The sequence below is a fragment of the Bos javanicus genome, chromosome 23 (assembly GCF_032452875.1).
Source record: "Bos javanicus breed banteng chromosome 23, ARS-OSU_banteng_1.0, whole genome shotgun sequence".
NCBI classification, from domain to species: Eukaryota; Metazoa; Chordata; class Mammalia; order Artiodactyla; family Bovidae; genus Bos; species Bos javanicus.
The window spans coordinates 41,749,328-41,773,270 of record NC_083890.1 but is presented as its reverse complement, the minus strand read 5'-3'; the positions used below and the strand labels follow the sequence as shown (position 1 = coordinate 41,773,270).

The following is a 23,943-nucleotide window of genomic DNA, read 5'->3' as shown; positions in this document are numbered from 1 at the left end:
GTTAAAGAAACCTTTCTCTGCCCTGAGATCTTAGCTTTTCCAGTATTTTCTAAAATATGTAGTTTTCCCTTTCACATTTAAATCTGATGGAGCCAAAATCTGAACCAAGATCTCCAGCTTTTATTCAACACTATATTGGAAGTCCTACCCACTATAAAAAGAGATGAAGAAATGAAAAGACTGGTAGGTTTTTGTTTCTTCCCTTCCATCTTCACAAAACTCCCATCCCAGATGCAAATTATCAGAATAAGACAATTTAGTAAGATGACTGACTATGAAATCAAAGTACTGCAAGTCAAATACTGCAGGTTTTGGTAGCTATTAGGACAAAAGTTCCCACTCCAGTACTCTTGCCTGGAAAATCCCATGGACGGAGGAGCCTGGTAGGCCGCAGTCCATGGGGTCGCTAAGAGTCGGACACGACTAAGCGACTTCACTTTCACTTTCATGCATTGGAGAAGGAAATGGCAACCCACTCCAGAGTTCTTGCCTGGAGAATCCCAGGGATGGCGGACCCTGGTGGGCTGCCATCTATGGGGTCACACAGAGTCGGACACGACTGAAGCGACTTAGCAGCAGCAGCGGCAGGACAAAAGTTACCATCTATTAAAAAACTTGCTAAAATGTTTTACTCTGAATTAATTTTATTGAATGTATTTTCTGCATCTGATGATCATATATTTTTCTCTTAATTTGTTAACATGGTCAACTGCATATAAAAGATTTTCTAATGTCAAGCCAACCTTTCAATCCTGGAATAAACCTGTTTGTTTTTTTTTTTTTTAATGCAAGGCTGGATTTAGTTTGTCAACACAGCCATATATAGCAGGTTGTTTCCCAGACAGAACGCTGTTTGTTATCATCCAACATTCACAAAGCAAACACAAAGTTCTGGCTCATATTTATATAGGAAAACTTTACATTTAAGCTTGATATAGATTTTAAAACAATATGTGAGAAGATTCTCAAATTAAATTTCAGACAACACTGTCAGAGTATGAGAATCACAAGACACTACGAGGACCCCTCGTGAAGGAGAGGCAGACCCTGCACACTGCGGGCACTGGGGGCCACAGCACTGCACACGAGGCCGCTGCGTGCCAGCCAGAGCACATCGTGAGTTTGGAGGCGGAAGGCTGTTCTGAAGCACCTGATGTCCCAACAAACTGCTACCATCTATAGGTGTTCTGCTGGTTTTAAACAGAAATATTTAAGAAAGCTGGTGGAGGGCTTGGGGTTGATATGTAACACATAATGACTTTTCCAATTTAGAGTGTGTCAAGTAGGCACAGAACATCTGATTTCCAGAAACAGGCTGCTGAAGTTAAGTGAGAGCTCATACGTCTATTCTGTTTATAGTTTTTGTATCTGCACTCATGACTGGGACTGGACTCCAATTTCACTTTCTCACACTTTGCTTGCTGGGGTTCAGGATCAGTTACTCTAGCCTCGTGCAGTGGCCAGGGCAGCCTCCTCTTGTTTCACTTGCTGCAGGAGTCTATCTAACATTGAGAGGGTGGATTCTCTGAAGTCTCATAGAACTCTCCTGTATTACTTGGTGGGCCTGGTGCTTTCCTAGTGAAAAGATTAATTATTAACACTGTTTATTTAGTGGCTATAAGATTATTCAGGATTTGTACTGCTTTTACAATTAGTTTTAGTAAAAATTTCTGGGCTTCCCCATGAGTCACAAAATAAAGAATCTGCCTGCAAGGCAGGAGACCCGGGTTCGATTCCTGGGTTGGAAGGATCCCCTGAAGAAGGGAATGGCTACCCACTCCAGTATTCTTGCCTGGAGAATTCCATGGACAGAGGAGCCTGGAGGGTAGTCTACAGTTCATGGGGTCACAGAGTTGGACACAACTGAGCAACTAAAACTTTAGTAAAAATTTAATATTTTGCCATTTTGCCTCTGTTTTCAAATGTGTCCTAGAGTTGTTCACAAACTCTTTATCTTTTCACTCTCTGCTATAGCTACAGTTGTATTCTTTAATCCTTAAAACTATTCGTCCTTTTTTCTTAATCAATATAATCAGATAGCTACCATATTTCATTAGTCTTCTAAGAACTCGTGACTTTGTCTAGCGTCTATTGTATTTTTACATTCTATTTCATTTACTTCTCTCATCTTTATCATCTCTTTCATTCTTCCTTCATGATTTATTCTGTTCTCTAATTGTTAAGTTAGATTAGCTCATTGACTTTCAGTCTATTTTTCGTCTATAAAATTTCCCTCTAAGTAGTTTTTGACAACTTACACAATATGTATGTAGTAATTATTGAACCATAAACGATGCATAATATGCATGTTTAATTTGCAAACATATGGATTTTTCAGAATTCTTTTCCTATACCGACTTTCAGGGTCATTTGCACCAGAATCACAGCATATTGTGTATGACTTGACTTACATGAAACGTGCTGAGAACGGCTTTGGGGCCCAGTACATGGTCGACCTTTAGGTGTTCCAGGTGTGCTTTAAAGATTTCTTTCCTTTCTTTTTAAAAATGTCCTAAATCATCCTTTCACCGAGAGCATCTAGAGCTTTATGCAGGAGTCTCAGACTCAGTTCCCCATAGACAAAAATCTCCTATCCCAATAAATCTCTAAGACATTTGTTTTACTATTTGAACCCTGCTTCCGTGTTTTTTTTTCAACCACTCTCATTTCAGTTCCCTGCTGTTTTTGTTTGCTTGTTTTGGCCCTTTAGGACTTCCCTTAATTTTTGTAAGCTTACTGCATTTAAATTAAAACAAAAATCTATCCAGCATTTAGGGGTTTTACACTTACAGGACTTTTCACAGTATTCATTCTGCCCTACTGACAGAAGCCTATATTCTTCTTTTTCTGTAATTTCTAAGAGAAACACTAATGTCTAAATTTTATCATGTGTATTACCATGTTCTATGTAACTATTACAGCTTCACTAATTCAGGTAAATGGTAAAGTCAGTTTAAATTAATTAAAAGTCAGAATCACAGACTTGTTTTTAGAAAGAAATAAAGTTTGACTGACATCAGTAGCAGAGTATTTGATCTTGGCTAAAAAAGCTTTAAGTATATACCAAGTAATTTTAAGTCACTTTTATTCATTACACACTCTATAGTGCTAGAAAATAGGTTGTTTCTCTAAGAAATTGAGGTTGACTCCTGAGATTTTTATATTTATTTGCTAATAAACAAATTAATGATTTTAAGTAGACTGAGCAAAGTTCTTTTGTCCCCGCCAAAGGAATTCTTAAATAGCGAGTAGAAAGAAATGACATAATTTACATAAAATGCAAAGGTACCAGACCTCAGATTCAAAGCATTATACCTCGATGAACCGAAGAGTCACTTGCGACTCTAGAATAAAAGTTATAAACTCTCTAAGCTAACTAAATTACTTGACTGAGAAATTACAAAAAAGTGCTTTATTTAGGGTGTTTCATAACCAACTACAAAACTCACTATAAGATACCCTGTCAAACATTTTAACACAATTATAAATTTAATTTCTTAAAAATAAGCATTTAAGACTGCCAAAGTATACTCTCCCCGTAAGTATAAGAGGAGCCAATTCTTTACCTCTCCAGCACTTGCACATTCCTTGGCCCTCCTGTGGAGTGCAGCCCATGTATCTTCATACCTAAGAAAAGCAAAAATTAATAATAATTCAAAATAAAAGCCACACATTAAAAAATCCTATCTAAAATACAACCTGTGGTCTCAGAAAGGAAAAGCTCAAAAAGTAATGGAGACATTCTGCAAACACAGACATTAACTTGAAGGGGCTTCTAGTTGCCAAATCCGGGACACTGGGACACTAGATTTGGTAGAAAAAATACTGGTGGAAATGGGTCAGAGCTCATAGATGAAAACCAACAGCCACGAGCTTATAGTGATTTAAATAAAGAACCAAATAAATAAGTGGGGCAGATGGGAAAACCTCTTCCTTACAGTAGAATTTCAATAAATAATGATAGAAAAAAAATGAGAAAAATAGAAAATCACCATTTGGTGAACACAATGAATTATTTCCGGCAAGAACTGTAATAGATGCTAAAATTAGTGGGTGAAAATATGAAGAGAAACAGGATATTTTCATAAATTCATCATAAAATTCATAGGGAATATCAAGGGATCCTTAAAAGTCAAAATAATCTTGAAAAGAAGAAAAAAGTTGGAAGACACACACTTCTTAATTTCAAAACTTACTAGAAAGCTACAATAATCAAAAGTATGGTACTGGCATAACGGGAGACACAGGCCCATGGAATAGAGCCCAGAAATAAACCCTTGCATGTATGGTCAAATACCTTTTGACGAGGGTGCCAAGATCATTAAACGGGGAAAGGAGAGTCTTTTCAACAAATATGCTGGTGCTGGGAAACCTGCATATCCACAGGCACAAGAATGAAGCTGGACTCTTAACACCATATACAAAAACTAAATAAAAGTGGATCAAAAAATCCAAACATAAGACCCAAAACTATCAAATTTTTAGAAGAAGACATGAGCTTCTTGCCATCACATTTGGTAATGATTCCTTGGATATGACACCAAAGGCACAGGCAACAGAGAAAATAAACAAGTTGGACTTCATCAAAATGAGACACTTGTGTGCATCAAAGAATACAATCAACAGATAAAAGGCAACCAATACAACGGAAGAAAACATTTACAAATCACGTATCTGACAAATGATTAATATCCAGAATATATAGAAAATGCCCAATACTCAACAACAACAAAAACAACTCTATCCAAAAACAGGCAAAGGACTTGAATAGATATTTCTCTAAAGAAGATATACAAATGGCCAATAAGCACATGAGAAGCTCACCATCATCATCGTTCAGTTCAGTCACTCAGTTGTGTCCGACTCTTTGCGACCCCATGAATCGCAGCATGCCAGGGCTCCCTGTCCATCACCAACTCCCGGAGTCCACCCAAACCCATGTCCATTGAGTCAGTGATGCCATCCAACCATCTCATCCTCTGTCGTTCCCTTCTCCTCCTGCCCTCAGTCTTTCCCAGCATCAGAGTCTTTTCCAATGAGTCAGTTCTCTGCATCAGGTGGCCAAAGTACCAGGTGTTTCAGCTTCAACATCGGTCCCTCCAATGAACACCCAGGACGGATCTCCTTTAGGATGGACTGAATCAAAACCACCATGAGACACCACTTCACACCAATGAGAGTGGGAAAAAAAAAAACTTAGCAACCCCCAAAACAAGATTTGGTGAGAATACGGAGAAATGACAACTGGAAAAATGTGCACTGCCCTGGTGGCTCAGATGGTAAAGAATCTGCCTACAATGCAGGAGACATGGGCTCTATCCCTGGGTTGGGAAGATCCCCTGGAGAAGGAAATGGCAACCCACTCCAGTATTCTTGCTTGAGAATCCTGTGGACAGAGGAGTCTGGCGGGCTGCAGTCCATGGGGTGGCAGAGTCGGACATGACTGAGTGACTAACACACACAGGGGAATATAAAATAGTGCAGCTGCTCAACAGTATATTGGTTCTTCAAAAAATTAACGTACAATTACCATCTGATTCAGCATTTCCTCTTCTGAGGATACACCACCAAAAAACTGAAAGCTGGGTCATAAAGAGATATTTGCACACCCATGTTCATAGCAGCATTATTCACAATAGCCAAAAAATCAAAGCAACTTGTGTCTATTAATGGATGAAGGTATAAGCAAAATACGGCATATTCATACAGTAGGATATTATTCAGCCTTAAAAAGAAAGGAACTTCCTTTGAATTAGTGGTGATGACAGCGGTGATCACTGTGTAATGTACAGAAATATCAAATAACTATGTTGTGTACCAGGAACTAACCAAGTATTATAGGTCAATTATACTTCAAACACAAGCAAGCAAACAAATAGAAAAAGAGATTAGATTTGTGGTTACCACAGGTGGAGGGACAGGGGATTGAATGAAGGCAGTGAAAAGGTACAAACTTCTAGTTTGTAAGACAAAAGAGTACCAGGGATGTAGTGCACATTATTAATATAATTAACAATACTGAACATTATATATGAAAATTGCTAGAATAAATTCTGAGTTCTCATCACAAGGAAAACATTTTTTTCTTTTTCTTTTTTATCTATATGAGATGGTGAATGCTCACTGAATTCACTGTGGCAATCATCTCATGAAGTAAGTCAAATCATTATGCGGCAATACCTTAAGGTTACATGGTGGTGTATGCCGATTAAATCTCAATGAAACTGGAAGAAATTAGGAAATCTTTACATTCTCTATGGCTGAAACTTGAAAATATATTAAGTGAAATAAGCCAATCACAAAAAGACAAGTACTGCATGATTCCACTTACAAAAGGTGCCTAAAGTAGTCAAATTTATAGAAAGAGAACGATGGTTGCGAAAAGCCTCTTGGAGACCAGGTGGACAACAGTGTGAATGCGGTTGACATTAGTGGGCTGTGCACTTAAAAATAGTTAAGATGGCAAAATTTCATGTTATCGTATTTTACAGAGTATTTTAACAATCTAAAAAAATTTTATGATTTAGATATTTAAAATGGTCCCTCCTCCACTCAGCACTAGTTTCAGAGAGAAAATACTGTGTTTCAGTGCAATGAATAGACACATTATAGACATGGCTGTAAATTTTTCACATAAAGTCCCCAAAAGTATCCCAAAACTACCACACAGAGATCTACACCTCTGAAATAAGCAACTTTCAAGGAAGCTGTTTCAACTAAATCACTAGATTAAAAAAGCATAAAGATAACATGCAAACAGTATACCACTGATTGATTTGTATTCTACCTCCTTTCAAAATCACTTGTGTTCCTCACTCAACAAAAAACAAGCAGGAAATTAATGTCAAATTAAGCACCTAGAGAAGGAAAAAAAATGCCCAGATTCAGCAAGCATAAAAAGAAACTGAATATAAAGCTAGAAAACGGAAAGCAACAGGTAGGCATAGATGACTGTGCCATGACACACGCAGATAAGGCAAAGGAGCGTACCTTCTACCGCACACACGGCTACCACTTAGCCATCAGATGCCACGTCACTAGATATAGAACTGCAAATAACACGTGCAAACTTATTTTCATAACAGCCGAGTTTTAATTTAAAGCATAACATTCATGCTTTTAAAGTGCATAATTCAAAGCATATTCACAGAGTTGGGGCAACTATCACCACTGATTCCAAAACATTTCATCACCCTGAAAAGAAACCCCACATCTATTAGCAGTCATTACTCACTCCCCTCTCTTCTCCACAGCTTGGCAAACACTATCCTTCTGCCTGTTCCGGACATATCATATCAATAGAACCATACACTATGTGCCTTTTTTGTTTATTCCTCACATTTAGTGCAATGTTTTTAAGTTTTATTCAAGATGTGCAAGACATAGTGTGCCTCAGCACTTCATTCCATTCTGTGGCTGAATAATGTTCCACTGTGTGGAGACACCAAATTATTCATTCATCCTTTGATGAATATTTGTGCTGTTTCTACTTTTTGGCTATTATGAATGATATTGCTTTATGAATGATACTGGACTTCCCCCGTGGCTCAGGTGGTAAAGAATCCGCCTGCAACGCGGGAGACCTGGGTTCGATCCCTGGGTTGGGAAGATCCCCTAGAGGAGGGCATGGAACCCACTCCAGTATCCTAGCCTGGAGAATCCCCATGGACAGGGGAGCCTGAATGACAGATACTCCTATTATGCACATTTGTGTACAAATTTTGACATGAACCTAAGTTTTCAATTCTTTTGGTGTGAAATTGCTGGATCACATGGTAATTCTACTCTTAACTTTTTGAGAAAACTAACAAACTGTTTTTCACAGCAGCTGTGCCATTTTACACTCCCACCAGAAGAGCATAAGGGTTCTAACTTCTCCACATCTTTGCCAACACTTGTTGTTTGTCTTTGGATTATAGGCATGCTAGTGGGTATGAGTGGTATCTCATTGTGGTTGTGGTTTGCCCTTCCCCCTGTGACTAACAACGTTGAGAAATTTTTCATGCGCTTATCCGCCATTTGCCCATCTTTTTTATGGAAATGTCTGTTCAAATCATTTGCCTATTTCTTCACTGGGTTGTTTGTCTTTTTACTGTTGAGTTATAAAAGTTATTTATAGTCTAGATACAAGTACCTCAAAATATGTATAATTTGCAAATATTTTCTCCCCTTCTATGGATTGTTCTTTCACTTTCTTGATCGTATTCTTTAAAGATCAAAAGGTTTTAATTTTGATAAAGTCCAATTTATCCTTTTTCCCTTTGTCATTTATGCTTTTGATGTCATCTAAGAAAATCATGTATCTAATATTAGCTTGCACATCAACAGAAATGGATTGGAGAAGAAATGCTATAAAATTAAGAATCAAAGTAAGAAAATTATTGAGGACTCAAATCCAGAATCAATTTTCTTGCAACAAAGAAACCACAAACATAATACATGCACATGATAAAGTTATCGACTAGTATATATAATAGTGATCAATATGCTCAAAATCTGAATGGCCTTTGTATTAATCAGTGAAATGTAAAAGCCCCTGAGGAACACAATCTCTATGTTAAGGTAAAAATTTAGTTGTTTTAAGGTGTCTATCTCTAGAATTATAAAATACTTTTAGATAATAGAAGCATAACCTTTCTATTTAAATGAAAACACTCACCTGCTAAGTAATTCTAGTCCAGCAGAGTACTTCGGCAAACACGGGACAGTCCTGCCAAAAGAAACACTTATTTTATTAAAAATTGATGCTGCTTTAGGCCAACTTAAAAAAAAGTCACACACGATAATTTTGATGCTGTCAATCATAATGCAGAATATTTTTAAATCGTTAATGACAACTGATTTAAACTTTTAGAAAAACGTACTATTATTCCAAAGTTGTTTAGTCACTAAGTTGTGTCCGACTCCCTGGCAACCCCAGGGACTACCTGGGGCCACCAGGCTCCTCTGTCCATGGGATTTCCCAGACAAGAATACTGGAGTGGGTTGCCATTTCCTTCTTCAGGGGATGTTCCTGAGCCAGGGATCAAACCTGTGTCTCCTGCTTTGGCAGGTGGGTTCTTTACCACTGAGCCACTGGGGAAGCCCCTCTTCCAAAGTTAATATACTGCAACATACTATTAGCCATCACCTTGCCCTACAGATTTTTAGCACACTATAATACAATAAACACTTTAACAGAATTCTAGCTAACAAGAAAATTTTTTAAAAGCTCCTCATCTCTAGGCTTTTTAAAAATTTTTTGGCTGTGCCAAATGGCACGCAGGATCTTAGTTCCCTCACCAGGGATCCAACCTGTGCTCCCTGCATTGTCAGTGTGGAGTCTTAATCACTGGATCACCAGGGAAGTCCCCACTGATAGCCTTAAAGTGAAATTTAGTAATGTGCATTACTTTATTTAAAAAATGAAAAAAACACTGCACAATACTAGTGTTTTCATATAAAACAGACAACACAGCTGCAGAGGCTCACTTGCCAAGTACTGTTCATTAATAATTTGCTTCTCAATAATGGAGAACTTTTACTTTGCTCTTAATATACAAGTAAAAACGACTGTGATCAAATAACCATTGAGTAAAACAATTACCTGTCACTTTTTCAACCATTTTACAATTTTATCAGAAAAATTTCCAGTGTTAGAAAATTTAGAAAGAACCAATAAACTGTTTAGTCAGATGCACTCAACAGATGTAAAATACATTAATTATACTATCATGACTATAACCAAAAATTGTATGAAATTTAAGTCATAGTACATTAAAACAGCACATGCTTACCTGGGTTTGTTTTTTGCTTTAGCTTCTCTTGACTTGTCACTTAAAGTCTTCAGCCTATAATTCAACCAGTATAAAATATCACATTTTTACAGTTTAAGAAATTTTCAAATGCAAATTTCATAGCTGGTAAAATTTCTGGTTGGAAAAGTCAATACTTTAAGAAAGAATTAAGCACCTCTACAGACAACAAATATTTGTATACTGTACTTAAGACACAAGTGGAAAAATTATAGCAAATATTTTTATATTTTTCTTGCCCCAAATCCCTTTTCTAGAAACATTTCCTAAATATGACTGGACTAAAGAAGCCTCACTACTCTGAAAACATCAGAAAAAAGAGAGTGGCCCCCATATGTGAACTTGATCAGTAATAATAATATCTAAGCAGCACATTTTACAAAATTTATTTTTACTTGAAGGATCATTGCCTTACAGCATCGTGTTGGTTTCTTCTACACATCAACATGAATCAGCCGGCACCCGACTCCAGTACTCTTGCCTGGAAAATCCCATGGACGGAGGAGCCGGGTGGGCTGCAGTCCATGAGGTCGCTAGGAGTCAGACACGACTGAGCGACTTCACTTTCACTTTTACGCATTGGAGAAGGAAATGGCAACCCACTCCAGTGTTCTTGCCTGGAGAATCCCAGGGGCGGGGGAGCCTGGTGGGCTGCCGTTGATGGGGTCGCACAGAGTCGGACACGACTGAAGCGACTTAGCAGCAGCAGCAGCATACATATGTCCCCTCCCTCTTGAACCTCCCTCCAACCTCCCACCCCATCCCAGCCCTCTAGGTTGTTACAGAGGCCGTGGTTTGAGTTCTCCAAGTCATACAGCAAACCCCCCGTGGCTAGCCGTTTTACATAGTAAGGTAGTGTATATGTTTCCACGCGACTCTCTCCATTTGTCCCAGACTCTTTTCCCCCCAGCTCCACCCAGCCCTCTCTATGTCCATAAGTCTGTTTTCTTTGTCTAACCAACACATTTTAAAGAGATACTATACTAAGCACTAAGTGCCAACATTCTGAGAAATTTTAGCTATTGATAAAAAGTTTCTAAAATACATTACAAACCTCTTTCATTAAAGAGGAGTTGGTACATTTTCTGATAATTTAGGGTCATTATCATGAACACCACTGACTGCATTTCACAACAAAACAGTACATTCCTTAGATGTTTCTGAGCTAGGAATGCCTCATCATTTGCCAACCTGAAACCATCCTACAGTGGTTTTGGGAGTCTGTTCAGGATCCTATAGCAGTTTTTTAAAAATATAAATTTTCCATCTCTACAACTGGTCATCGTATCAGCTACTACTTACTGCTTCTGCTAGCTGTTTAACTATAGCAGCCTGCGTGAGTGCTAAGTTGTTTCAGTGACTCTTTGCGACCCTATGGACTGTAACCTGCCAGGTTCCTCTGTCCATGGGATTCTCCGGACAAGAATACTGGAGTGGGTTGCTGTGTCCTCCCCCAGAGGATCTTCCCATCCCAGAGATCGAACCCACACCTTATGTCTCCTGCATTGGCAGGCAGGGTTTGTTGTTGTTTTCTTTTTTTTTTTTTTTTTTACCACTAGTGCCACCTGGGAAGCCTACTCCCCTTCTATGTGCTTTTTTAAATTATTGGGCTGGAAAACATAAATGGGCTAGAAATGCATACGTAAGAAAATTAAATAAGCTTTTCTATATGTAAAATATGAAGGTCATAAACTTTGTATTTTATATATATATATATAATTTTTTTTTAACTTCACCAGCCCATTTTTACCTACTTTTGAGTTGGACTCTATCATATAACAGTCAAACAGTGAGAACTCAACTATGAGATATTCCCACATACAATGAAGACATCTGGACATGTTCTTCTTAATCTGATACTTTCACAAATATTCACTTCTAAACAGAGTCTGAAGCACAGGCCACAATACCGCAGCTAGCCCCACAAAGCCTTCGTAAAGCAGACACAGGTGCTACCTCCTCACGATGCCCTACTGCAACCTGCCAGAAGCTGTCCTAGCATACCAGCTGAGTTGCCCTGTCCTAGCACACCAGCTGATCTGCCCTGTCCCAGCACACCAGCTGACTCTCCTAGAATGCCCAACCCTTTGCTGTGCACAGCTGTCCATGTACGCGCTGACAGAGGAGTCCAACTTTTTGGTCGATGGTGCCTAGCTCAAAACCAGAAAGGGACTTCCAATATCAAATGCCATTTTTCAACAAGTTGCAGTATTAATTTCACACCAAGACATTTTTAATATTATTCTATGTTCTTTTTCAAAAACTAAAATATTGATGAGATCAATTCCTCTACAATGTTAAAAAAAAAAAAAAGACTTAGCAATCTCTTTAATACAAAACTATGTGTAGACATCTCTCCAGATGAGCTAAATTTAGAAAGTCTTACCTGTCCTAGAAAAACAATAAAAAATTTCGAGCTTAGCTTGGAAACCAGTAAATCCAGTTTAAACTAAGATTAAGCAACAGCTCAAGAAAGTTATTTTGACAGCCATTCAGCCATTTCCACTCCAAAATCTGACGAAGGCACTTGGCTGTGACATCCCAGGTAGAGCTGTACTAGAACAAACGGACACAGCAGTGCATTATAGTCAAAATGATTCTAGTATTATTTTCAGTGATTTGGGACAATTCATATGGTAACAAGGATATTGAAGCAAACTGCTAAGATCATCTTTGGACCATTCATTATACAACCGAGAAAATCTCTAGGTTAGTTATTTCAAATATTTATTTCTGAAAAAAACGTAAATTCTCAATTGTATCAAATTTGGGGTTCTCCTCCACACTTCCCCAAAACAAAGACAAAATTGGTTTGGAATGAAACAGAAAAGAGGAAGCTTACAGGGAGCTGAAACTAAAATTATTGGAAGGGTGAGTAAGCTTCCGCAGGTGGCTCTTTAACAACCATCTGCTTTAAAAATTGGTTTTTAACCAACTATAATGTGTGGAACTTATTTGATCTGGATTTGAACAAATCAACTGTAAAAAGATACTTTTAAGAACCAGGAAATGTGATTATGGACTGAATAATTAATAATATCGTAGAAGTAGTATTAATTTTGTTAGGTATGATATTGGCATTGTGTTTATATAATGTATTTTTTTTAAGATGAAAATTGATTTATGAGAGAGATAAGAACTAAGTCTGAGGTTTACTCTATAAACAGTGTTAGTCACTCAGTCATGTCTGAGTCTTTGAGATCCCATGGACTGTAGCCCACCAGGCTCCTCTGTCCACAGGATTCTCCAGGCAAGAATACTGGAGTGGGTTGCCATGCCCTCCTCCAGGGGATCTTCCCAATCCAGAGATGGAATCCAGGTCTTCTGAATTGCAGGTGGATCCTTTACCATCTGAGCCATCAGGAAAGCTCATACTCTACAAATAAGAGAGAGCCTGAGTAAATGCGACAGTAACGAACTGTTGTATATGAATAATGTACATGTGGGGCTCACTGTGTATACTTTTGTAAATGTTTAAAACGTTGTTAAAAAAAAGCTTTGGGGTTTCCTTGGTGACTCAGGGTTAAGAATCCGCCTGCCAGTGCTGGAGACATGGGTTTGATTCCTGGTCTGGCAAGATCCCACATGCTATGGGACAACTACATCCACGCGCCACAACTACTGATTCTGTGCTCTAGAGCCCGGGAGCCGAAACAATTGAGTCCACGCACTGCAACCGCTGAGCCTGTGCTCTAGGGCCCGGGAGCCCCAACAACTGGGTCCACGCACCGCAACCGCTGAGCCTGTGCTCTAGGGCCCAGGAGCCGCAACAAGAGAAGCCACGTCAACGAGAAGCTCGTGCAACTTGAGAGTAGCCTCTGCTTGCCACAACTAGAGAAGAGCTCGCATAGCAACACCCAGCACAGCCAAATAAATTAATAGATAAAAAAATTTTTTTAAGTTTTCGTAACAAAAAACAGTCTTGTAGACGTTCATCTTTTCTTATCACACCTTTTCTATATAAATCATCAATATGCCACATTCAGAATAGAAACTGCTGGAGAAAACAAAGTAGCAAGAAAAAAGTTGGAAACAGTGAAAAAAGATAAAGAAAGGATTAAAAATAATCAATGTAACACTTTTTAAGCTGAAAATGTAACAAGTAATCCTCCCCAAAGCAAAAAGGTCCTTTCTGAAGTACATACTGGGAAGCCAGAATTCAACAGACAGGAGCTTACCATTTTTATCTGGGGACAACTCTTAAGTTTCTCACAGTGATTATGGGCTGCAAACAACCCATTAATCAAGTCCCACAGTGTCTTGCCACGCTGAGAAGGAAATACTGGTCTGAGTGCAATTCCTGTTTCCTAAACCATAAAATAGGAGTATTATACTGACCATAATGATTTGCCACAAGAATTAAAGGAAATTCCGAATATGACTCTGGCAGCAGGCTGTAACTGTAAATCAGAGGCAATTCAAACAAAAAGTATAATAAAAATGATCACCAACTATAATAAAAATGGTCACCATCAAGAAAAAAGCTATGTACACTGCAGGGCCAAGGTAAAACAAAACAGAGGTCCCCCAATGCACCAGCTCCCATAAAAGGCTTCTCCTCCGTTCCTAGCCTTCTTCCCAACACAGCACACCCCCAGGGAGACAGGCGTGCCACTGCGTGAGCGTGTTCACACACAGACTTCAAAGTGAGCTGCCTCTCAATTGTTTCCCACTCAAAGCAACCAATGCGCGCTGCAGAGTCCGAAGCACTTGCTTTCAAATTCATCATCACACTACAGTATTTTGAGATTGTTTCGAAGACTGATCTTTGTTTGACCGTAGCACATTTATTTTCTTTAAGCTTTACAGAAAATACTAAGACGGAGACATCTTCTTGAGAAATGGAGATAACTAGCAAAGCCTCTCAGAGAAGGCAATGGCACCCCACTCCAATACTCTTGCCTGGAAAATCACACGGACGGAGGAGCCTGGTAGGCTGCAGTCCATGTCGGATATGGCTGAGCGACTTCACTTTGACTTTTCACTTTCATGCATTGGAGAAGGGATTGGCAACCCACTCCAGTGTTCTTGCCTGGAGAATCCCAAGGATGGGGGAGCCTGGTGGGCTGCTGTCTATGGGGTCGCACAGAGTCAGAAACGACTGAAGCGACTTAGCAGCAGCAGCAGCAGCAGCAAAACCTCTTAGACCAAAAGTTTAAGAAGTAGTTTCACAGAATGAAAGGTGGAGCTCGGCAATGACTGCTGAGCAGGAAATGGCTTTCTGGGCCTGACTCGATGGCATGGGGGACCTCAATGGCATTCCACTTATTTGCATTTCAACGTCCTACTCATCTAAAACCCATCAGCTATTATGAAAGGCCAGGGTAACTGCTTTAAAACACCACAAAATGTATTAATTAGCATATTTTGTCCTATGACTTTTCACGCCTCTATTATTTTGACTTTAAATTCTATTTATGAATACAAATCCAATCTATTATATCTTCCCCATTAACTTTTTCTTTTTAACTCAAAATCAGGAAACACAAAAGCATCAATCACACCTAAAAGTGCACAGGACCCCAAAGCTCTGACGGCTGAGACTCACGTGAAAGTTGCAGACTCAGGCAGGGGAGAGGACTGGACACGGTCTCTATTCTAATCACCCTAGAATGCACCCAGTCTGTCCTGACCTCTTTCCTCAGTGTTTCCTGAATTTCCTGCTGCTTCTTGGACTTTGCAACACATTCACTGTCAACTGCTCCTTCTCTCTCAAAGCTCCTCAACTTCTCTGTTGGTAAACGACATCACTATCTAAGATACTCCAAAATTAAGATTCCCAATTCCTCCACCTTTTTCACTTGCTAGTCTCATTTTTTATGAAATCGACCAGTGCCTGTCATTATTCCCTGTCAAATTTCCACCAGCACTGCCTTTTCATCATCTCTCATTTGCTCCATAATTATAGCCTCCTAAACAATCTCCGTTTCCCATCTCTAGTCCTCCCGTCACCCTGCCTCTCAAATTATTCTTCCACAAATACAAGTAGGCTCAGGCTGCTCCCCTCCACAAAAACCTTCAGATTAGCCAACCTAAAAATAAGCCATGACCATCCTCTATAAGACAGCAGTCCTCCCACCCCCACCCAACCCCTGAACCTGCCTTGTTTTCAGCAACAGTACTACCGACCTTCTGGATTTTCAGCTTCCTGCCAGTGGAGTGCGGGCAGGGCCATTATTTGCTGTCTGGTGTGCATTCTCTGGTGTAACCCTGGTACTCGTCAACAGGTGTTAAGTGTTAGCGGCTCAGTTGCATCTGAATCTTTTGTGACCCCATGGACTCCAGCCCACCAGGTTCCTCTGTCCATGGAATTCTCCAGGCAAGAATGCTGGAGGGCATAGCCATTGCCTTCTGCAACAGGTCTTCCCAACTCAGTGACTAAACCTGGGTCTCCTGCACTGCAGGCATACTGCAGTAGCATGTGAGCTACTAGGGAAGCCCCATCAACAGGGAAGTGCCCAATAAATATTTTCTAAATGAATTAATTTGCAAAGCACTGATGACCCTCTATTATCAGACACTGAACTTCCTTTCCAGGTTCCTCTCCCACAAGAGGTTCATCTCTGAAATCCCTCAGGCAAATCTAGCCTCATGTCTCCTCACTCTTCCAGGCCAGTCTAGAAGTCAGCTCTTCTTTGAAGCATCTCAACTAATGACTCCTCTGAGCTCACAATCCACATCACCTGTATCTTCCATGTTCACTTCCTTCTGCTTTGCTTTATGTTACCGCCAGGCTAGGGCATTTGGAAGGCAGACACTGTTTTCATCAAGCTTGTAGCTCCAGGCGGAGAAGGCAATGGCACCCCACTCCAGTACTCTTGCCTGGCAAATCCCATGGACGGAGGAGCCTGGTAGGCTGCAGTCCATGGGGTCGCTGAGGGTCAGACACGACTGAGCGACTTCACTTTCACTTTTCACTTGCATGCATTGGAGAAGGAAACGGCAACCCACTCTGGTGTTCTTGCCTGGAGAATCCCAGGGATGGGGGAGCCTGGTGGGCTGCCGTCTCTGGGGTCGCACAGAGTCGGACACGACTGAAGCGACTTAGCAGCAGCAGCAGTAGCTCTAGGATCTGGCTAAACACACAGACACTGGCAAAGAGCAGGCAAAACTGGGCATGTGGCCTCATACCTTTTTTTTTTTTTAATAAAATGAGAAAATCTTCTATGATAAGACTGACTTCCTAGACTGGTGTCTGACACTTGGTAGGAACTCAATAATAAGTCAAGTTGAATATTAAGGTTTTTTTCCCGTTTGTAATCAAGGAAGAGCCTGCATTAAACCTCACCATTTTACCACACTGTGAACTGGACTGTTGGATGCTCTCCTCTGAGGTTATGGTACTATGGGAGGGGAGAAGAGAAATGAGCACAGCGGGCAGGGCCCGAGGTCAGGGCAGAGGGGGCTCTGACCCAAGAGAAGGAAACACCCACTGTCTAGAGGCAACAAGTAACAACTGTGAACTTCTATTCCTCCCTATCCAAAAGCACCCAGAGCATTACAGACAGGAAATGCCAGCCAGTGACAGGCAGCTGTAAACCCTTGGTAAATCTGATTTTCACTTTCCTGAAGGGGTTTGCACGCCTGAATACATCAATCCTCAGGCTGTGGGTCTAAACTGCTCTGAAGGTTTTTTTAAAAAAAAAATCAAAGACCAGAGAAGATTTGAAGAAAGTGCTTCAGTGTGTCCAAAAGTTTCCCTCAGAGCTCAAGCCAGTCCTTAAAGAGCAGAGGTTCTCTGTGAACTCTCCAAAAGGCTCCCAGAGCTCCCGGGGACATAAACCCAGGTGAGGACGCACGTAAGCAAGGGGCAAAGAGTGAAGCTGGGAGCCAGTCCCGTCTGTTCCTCAGCCCCTGCACGAGATAACCGCCCAGTTAGCCCAGAAGGAAAGCAACATAATTTCTGGCTTACTTTCATTTTGATGTAACTATTATGATGAATAAAACTTGATGAAAAAAGATCTTGAGTCCATGGACAACATACAGTCCCTTGAAGCTGCTTTTTCCCAAGTTTGAATGGAAGGTTGAAATTCAGTGTTCACACATGCTTTAACCACTAACGTGGCATTCTCTTGTGAGCCTGATAAAGAATATTCCTATTATACTTGAAAAACAGTAAACTGCCTAGGTTTCAGCTCCAGTTATATGAATTTCCAGAAACTAAAAATGAGCAGAAAAGTCTCTGAGGACAGGCTGTTGCTGGGCTACTGTGAAGCTCCACAGTGAAAGAGCTCAGGAAAGCACCCACCTTTCCCCTACTGAGTTCCGAGGGCAACCCCGAAGGTAGACGTTCCAGTTAGTTTGTAAGCCAGCTGCTCTGGCTTCTATGAGCACCAATAGCAAGTGTTCTAAAGGAATGCTAGGTCGTCTGGTGGTTTTGAGAGGCAAGGGCCATGTTGCTTTCATCTCTGAATCCCTCAGTGCCTTCATGTAATATACATGTACAGTTCAGTTCAGTTCAGACGCTCAGTCGTGTCCGACTCTTTGCAACCCCATGAATCGCAGCACGCCAGGCCTCCCTGTCCATCACCAACTCCCGGAGTTCACTCAAACTCACGTCCATAGAGTCAGTGATGCCATCCAGACATCTCATCCTCTGTCGTCCCCTTCTCCTCCTGCCCCCAATCCCTCCCAGCATCAGTCTTTCCCAATGAGTCAACTCTTCCCATGAGGTAGCCAAAGTACTGGAGTTTCAGCTTTAGCATCATTCCTTCCAAAGAAATCCCAGGGCTGATCTCTTTCAGAATGGACTGGTTGGATATCCTTGCAGTCCAAGGGACTACTCAAGAGTCTTCTCCAACACCACAGTTCAAAAGCATCAATTCTTCGGCGCTCAGCCTTCTTCACAGTCCAACTCTCACATCCATACATGACCACAGGAAAAACCATAGCCTTGACTAGACGAACCTTTATTGGCAAAGTAATGTCTCTGCTTTTGAATATGCTATCTAGGTTGATCTTAACTTTCCTTCCAAGGAGTAAGCATCTTTTAATTCCATGGCTGCAGTCACCATCTGCAGTGATTTTGGAGCCCCAAAAATAAAATCTGACACTGTTTCTCCATCTATTTCCCATGAAGTGATGGGACCGGATGCCATGATCTTCATTTTCTGAATGTTGAGCTTTAAGCCAACTTCTTCACTCTCCACTTTCATCAAGAGGCTTTTTAGTTCCTCTTCACTTTCTGCCATAAGGGTGGTGTCATCTGCACATCTGAGGTTATTGATATTTCTCCTGGCAATCTTGATTCCAGCTTGTGCTTCTTCCAGCCCAGTGTTTCTCATGATGTACTCTGCATATAAGTTAAATAAGCAGGGTGACAGTGTATAGCCTTGACATACTCCTTTTCCTATTTGGGACCAGTCTGTTGTTCCATGTCCAGTTCTAACTGTTGCTTCCTGACCTGCATACAGATTTCTCAAGAGGCAGATCAGGTGGTCTGGTATTCCCATCTCTTTCAGAATTTTCCACAGTTTCTTGTGATCCACACAGTCAAAGGCTTTGGCATAGTCAATAAAGCAGAAATAGATGTTTTTCTGGAACTCTCTTGCTTTTTCCATGATCCAGTGGATGTTGGCAATTTGATCTCTGGTTCCTCTGCCGTTTCTAAAACCAGCTTGAACATCAGGAATTTCATGGTTCACATATTGCTGAAGCCTGGCTTGGAGAATTTTGAGCATTACTTTACTAGCATGTGAGATGAGTGCAATTGTGCGGTAGTTTGAGCATTCTTTGGCGTTGCCTTTCTTTGGGATTGGAATGAAAACTGACCTTTTCCAGTCCTGTGGCCACTGCTGAGTTTTCCAAATTTGCTGGCATATTGAGTGCAGCACTTTCACAGCATCATCTTTCAGGATTTGAAATAGCTCAACTGGAATTCCATTACCTCCACTAGCTTTGTTCATAGTGATGCTTTCTAAGGCCCACTTGACTTCACATTTCAGGATACAGCTGTGTTTAATTTCACCTTGAGCAGGAGTGATTTCTCTGCCAGGTGACAGGCTAATGGCACACATGGCCGGTCCAGTGGCTTGTTGGCTCAGAGTGACCTGTACAAGGAAGCCCACGAAGGGCCTTCACAGAATGGAAGCCCTCTCAGGATTTCCAATCCCAAACTGGCCCCAGTTTCTGGCATGCTTCAGGTAAATTCAGTTTTCAAGAAGGCGTTCTATCCAGATCCCCTCCACCCTTCTCTGTAACTCAGTCCTCAACTCAGGTTTTCTAGATCTCCCAGGATGGTCTGGGAGAATCCATATTCCTAGGTGAGTTGAACCTTCTCGAGCAAAGTTCAAAGAATGAATGGGTTCAGAGGCAACCACCGGACCTGTAAAGTTTCAGTAGCTGTAACTCCCAGAAGATAGGCTGTTACTCCATCAAGGAATTTCTTAAGGTAATGACAGGAGGGCTGTACCAGATGGGCTTATCTGCGATGTACTGTTCTCCTCCTACCATTGCAGCATTATACCCCAACGTTTCAATAATTTACATTCTGAAAATAAGTTAGTTTTTAAATTTAAAGGGGGGGGGGTGCCGGGGAATGCAAGCAATCAAGCACAGCGTCAATAACTCCTAGGACATCTACAATTAACATTCATAAAGACACCAAACCAAGACGACCAAAAATGCTTTACATGTAAGTACTCAAGTATTTGCCTGTTTATTGCTGCTACTGCTAAGTCGCTTCAGACAGCACAGACAGCAGCCCACCAGGCTCCCCCGTCCCTGGGATTTTCCAGGCAAGAACACTGGAGTGGGCTGCCATTTCCTTCTCCAATGTTACTACTCAGCACCTAAAAGGCAAAAAATATAAACATTTTTGTCCACTAAGATACAATTGTAGCTAACATCTTTCTCATCAGAAACGTAAAACATGATGGAGAGGCCCTCATAGGCTGAGCTTTCGCCAACGGATCCGTAATCTAAAGGGGCCAGGCGCATCCTTTATCAAAGTGACACCCTTTGGGAAGAAATGGAAAAGTTGAATTAAGCACTAGTAACAACAGTCACACAACGTGAGTGCGTTGTTTTACACGTTAGTTCACTCATCCTCACAATAACCCTATGAGATGAGAACCATCTTCATCATCCCCGTTGTTTTAACAGTCGCGGAAAGTGAGGCAGAGAAACTTGTAGAAACGCGTTGGCTTAAGTGATAGAGGTAAGATCGCAGGGCCTCTGGCGTTAGAGTCTACGCCAAACTGGAATCACCTGGGCGGGGGTGGTCTTTCGAACCCCCATCCTCAGCCTGGTGTAGCTGATAGCCTCTGCGACCCGGGCACGCACCGGGATGGTTGCCAGGAGATTCCAAGCAAAGTTCGGGAACCGCTAGGTCCGCGTGCGCGTCACCACTAGGGCATGAAGGGATCGCCAGTTCTGGCATTTCTCTGGCCCGAGAGTTTCTTCACTGAGGCGCTGAACCCGAGGTAGAGAGAGAAATCAAAAGGGGAAGAAGGGGCGCTCAGCCTCCGCGCGGGGGCGGACAAAACGCCCGCCGGGCCCCGGCGGTCTGGAGGGGGTGGCGCCCCGAGCCGGCAGGGGTCTCGGCAGCGTGGGAGGGGGCGCAGGGTCGCCGTCCCTCTTGGGGGCGGGGGCGCGCTCGCCTCTCACCCGACCCCTCTCGGGCCGGCCGGATCTGCCGGGGAAGGACTGCCCGACCCCCGGCCGCCTGCAGCCTTCCGGACCCGCTCCCGGCCCCGGCGCGCGGGTCTGAGCCTGCCCGGCGGGACGTAAGTTACTTCGTGCGGCCGGGCCGAACCCGGAAAGTTGGCTACTGTCCCCGCCCGGGCGCGGATGGGAGGCCCGGGGTTGGGTGAGGGGAGTGGCGGGCGCGAGATGAGACCCCGGGTGTGCGGAGGCGGCGTCCCGGCTCCCCGGCCCGGCCGTGCGGGACCCTTTCCGTCCCCCACCGTGTACCCACCCGGAGGTGAAATCCTGCTGCACGCTCAGCAGCCGCTCGCGCAGGGTCTCCAGCATCGCCGCCGCGTCTCAGCTGCTCAGGCCGCCACCGCCCCCCCGAACCTGTCACCTCACGCCCCGCGCCCCGCGGCCAGCCCCGCCCCCCGCTCTTGCTCGTCCCCGCGGCGCGGCCCTTCCGCGTCCCCGCCCGCACCCCACGGCCGGCCCCGCCCACGCCCTTGCTCGCCCCCGCGGCCGGCCCCGCCTCCCGCCCTTGCTCGTCCCCGCGTCCCCGCCCCGACGCCGCGCGCCGGCCCCGCCCCCGCCCCAGCTCGCCCGTGAGGCGCGACCGTTCCGCGTTCCCGCCCCGCCCTTGCTCGTCCCCGCGGCGCGGCCCCTTCCGCGTTCCCGCCCCGCCCCACACCGGCCCGCGCAGCCGCAGTGGGGCGCGCCGGCTCGGGCTGCGGGAAAAGGGGGTGGTCCCTCCCCGCAGGCGGAGACAGCCCGCCGCTCTGACGCTCTGTTCTCGCCCCACCCCGGCCGGCTGCCTTTCCTCTCTAAAATAGAAGCGGCCGCGTCAAAGAATGCTTTACATTCAGCGCTTCCTTGAGTGAGTGGACCTGTCGCGGACACTCTCCTGGGCTCTGGTTCCAGGATCTGAGCCCGCTGGCTCTGACCTTGGATGATGAAAGTTAACCACTCACAGCTTCGGTTTCTTCGATGAGAAAGTGGTGACTGTTCCGACCGCCTGACTTTCCATTCTTCTCGTCAGCCTGTCCCAGCAGGCTTTCGGGCCTTCGCACCGAAGGCGGCGGCCTTTGTCGTGTCACCCGTGGCTTCCATTTGTTACTTCTCTGATTTTTTTTCTCGACCTCTTGGTTCTGATGCCATTCCTTATCCCAGTCTTAAGACTCCATACTTGCACGCTCTCAGCCCATTCCTCCTCCTCCTGTTTTAACTGCTTCTCCAGAGGCTGCATTTGCAGCCTCCCGCCCTTCTTATATGCTCTCTGCCTGGGTTTTTCTATCCATTACAATGCGGTAAATTCTATCAAGGCACAGGTGACGCCCGAGATCTCCATCTTCAGCCCAGTCCTCCCTCCCCCTGCTTCAGGTCACACCAATTATTAACTCCACCTGTATCCAACAGGCATCTGCAAACCCCAAACACCAAAAATTGAAAATGTGATTGCAAGCTCACTTTCGAACCTAATCCCAGCCTCTTCCATTTCATTAAGTGGCACCACCATCCACCTGGTTGCTCAAGTTAAGCCACCCGAAATTACCCAGTTCTATTCCTCACCTGCTGAATATTAATTCATCAAGTCCAGTCAACTCTACTTCTAAAGTATTGGTAGAACCTGCTCCTCTTTCTCTGTCTTCACTAAAATCACCCTGGTCCAAGACACCATAGTCTTTCACCAGGAATACTGAGGTATCTGATTCTCCTCTTTCACCATGTACACCCCCATAACGCATCCTTGACACAACAGCCAAAGAGAATTATTTAAAAAGAGCAATCAGATCATGTTGCTTTCCTGCTTTAAATCCTTCTGTGCTCTTAGGAAAAAAGTCAAACTCCTCACTGGGCTTACAAAGTCTCAAAATTTGAACCCCTCCTGATCTTCTACCTAAAGTACTACTCACCTGTCATTCCTTGACATGTAAGCCACAATAACCTTTGGTGTGTTGTGTGTTCCCTGAAAATCCTAGGTTCATTTCCTAGGCCTTTTCACAAGCTTTTCTCCAAATTATCCCACCACCAGCTCCTTTGTGGTATTCGATCTCAGTTGGGGTAACAGGCAAAGTTAGACTTGGAATACGGAATGAAGCAGGGCAAAGAGTTTTGCCAAGAGAACGCACTGGTCATAGCAAATACCCTCTTCCAACAACACAAGAGAAGACGCTACACATGGACATCACCAGATGGTCAACACCAAAATCAGATTGATTATATTCTTTGCAGCCAAAGTTGGAGAAGCTCTGTACAGTCAGCAAAAACAAGACTGGGAGCTGACTGTGGCTCAGATCATGAGCTCCTTATTACCAAATTCAGACTTAAATTGAAGAAAGTAGGGAAAACCACTAGACCATTCAGGTATGCTGCTGCTAAGTCACTTCAGTCGTGTCCGACTCTGTGCGACCCCTGAGACGGCAGCCCACCAGGCTCCCCTGTCCCTGGGATTCTCCAGGCAAGAACACTGGAGTGGTTTGCCATTTCCTTCTCCAATGCATGAAAGTGAAAAGTGAAAGTG

General features: G+C 43.0%; 1 protein-coding gene across 1 annotated transcript in view; it reads right to left on the bottom strand.

The window, feature by feature from the left end:
• DTNBP1 (dystrobrevin binding protein 1) overlaps positions 1-21,902 on the bottom strand; it is a 101,182-nt gene extending 79,280 nt beyond the window's left edge. The window contains exons 1-4 of the mRNA XM_061398821.1: positions 21,712-21,902; positions 9,777-9,830; positions 8,660-8,710; positions 3,567-3,627 (exon numbers count right to left, since the gene is read on the bottom strand). Coding sequence (XP_061254805.1) covers positions 3,567-3,627; positions 8,660-8,710; positions 9,777-9,830; positions 21,712-21,767 — 222 coding nt within the window. The 5' untranslated portion in view covers positions 21,768-21,902. The remainder of the gene's footprint in view (positions 1-3,566; positions 3,628-8,659; positions 8,711-9,776; positions 9,831-21,711) is intronic.
• Positions 21,903-23,943: the final 2,041 nt, after the last annotated feature.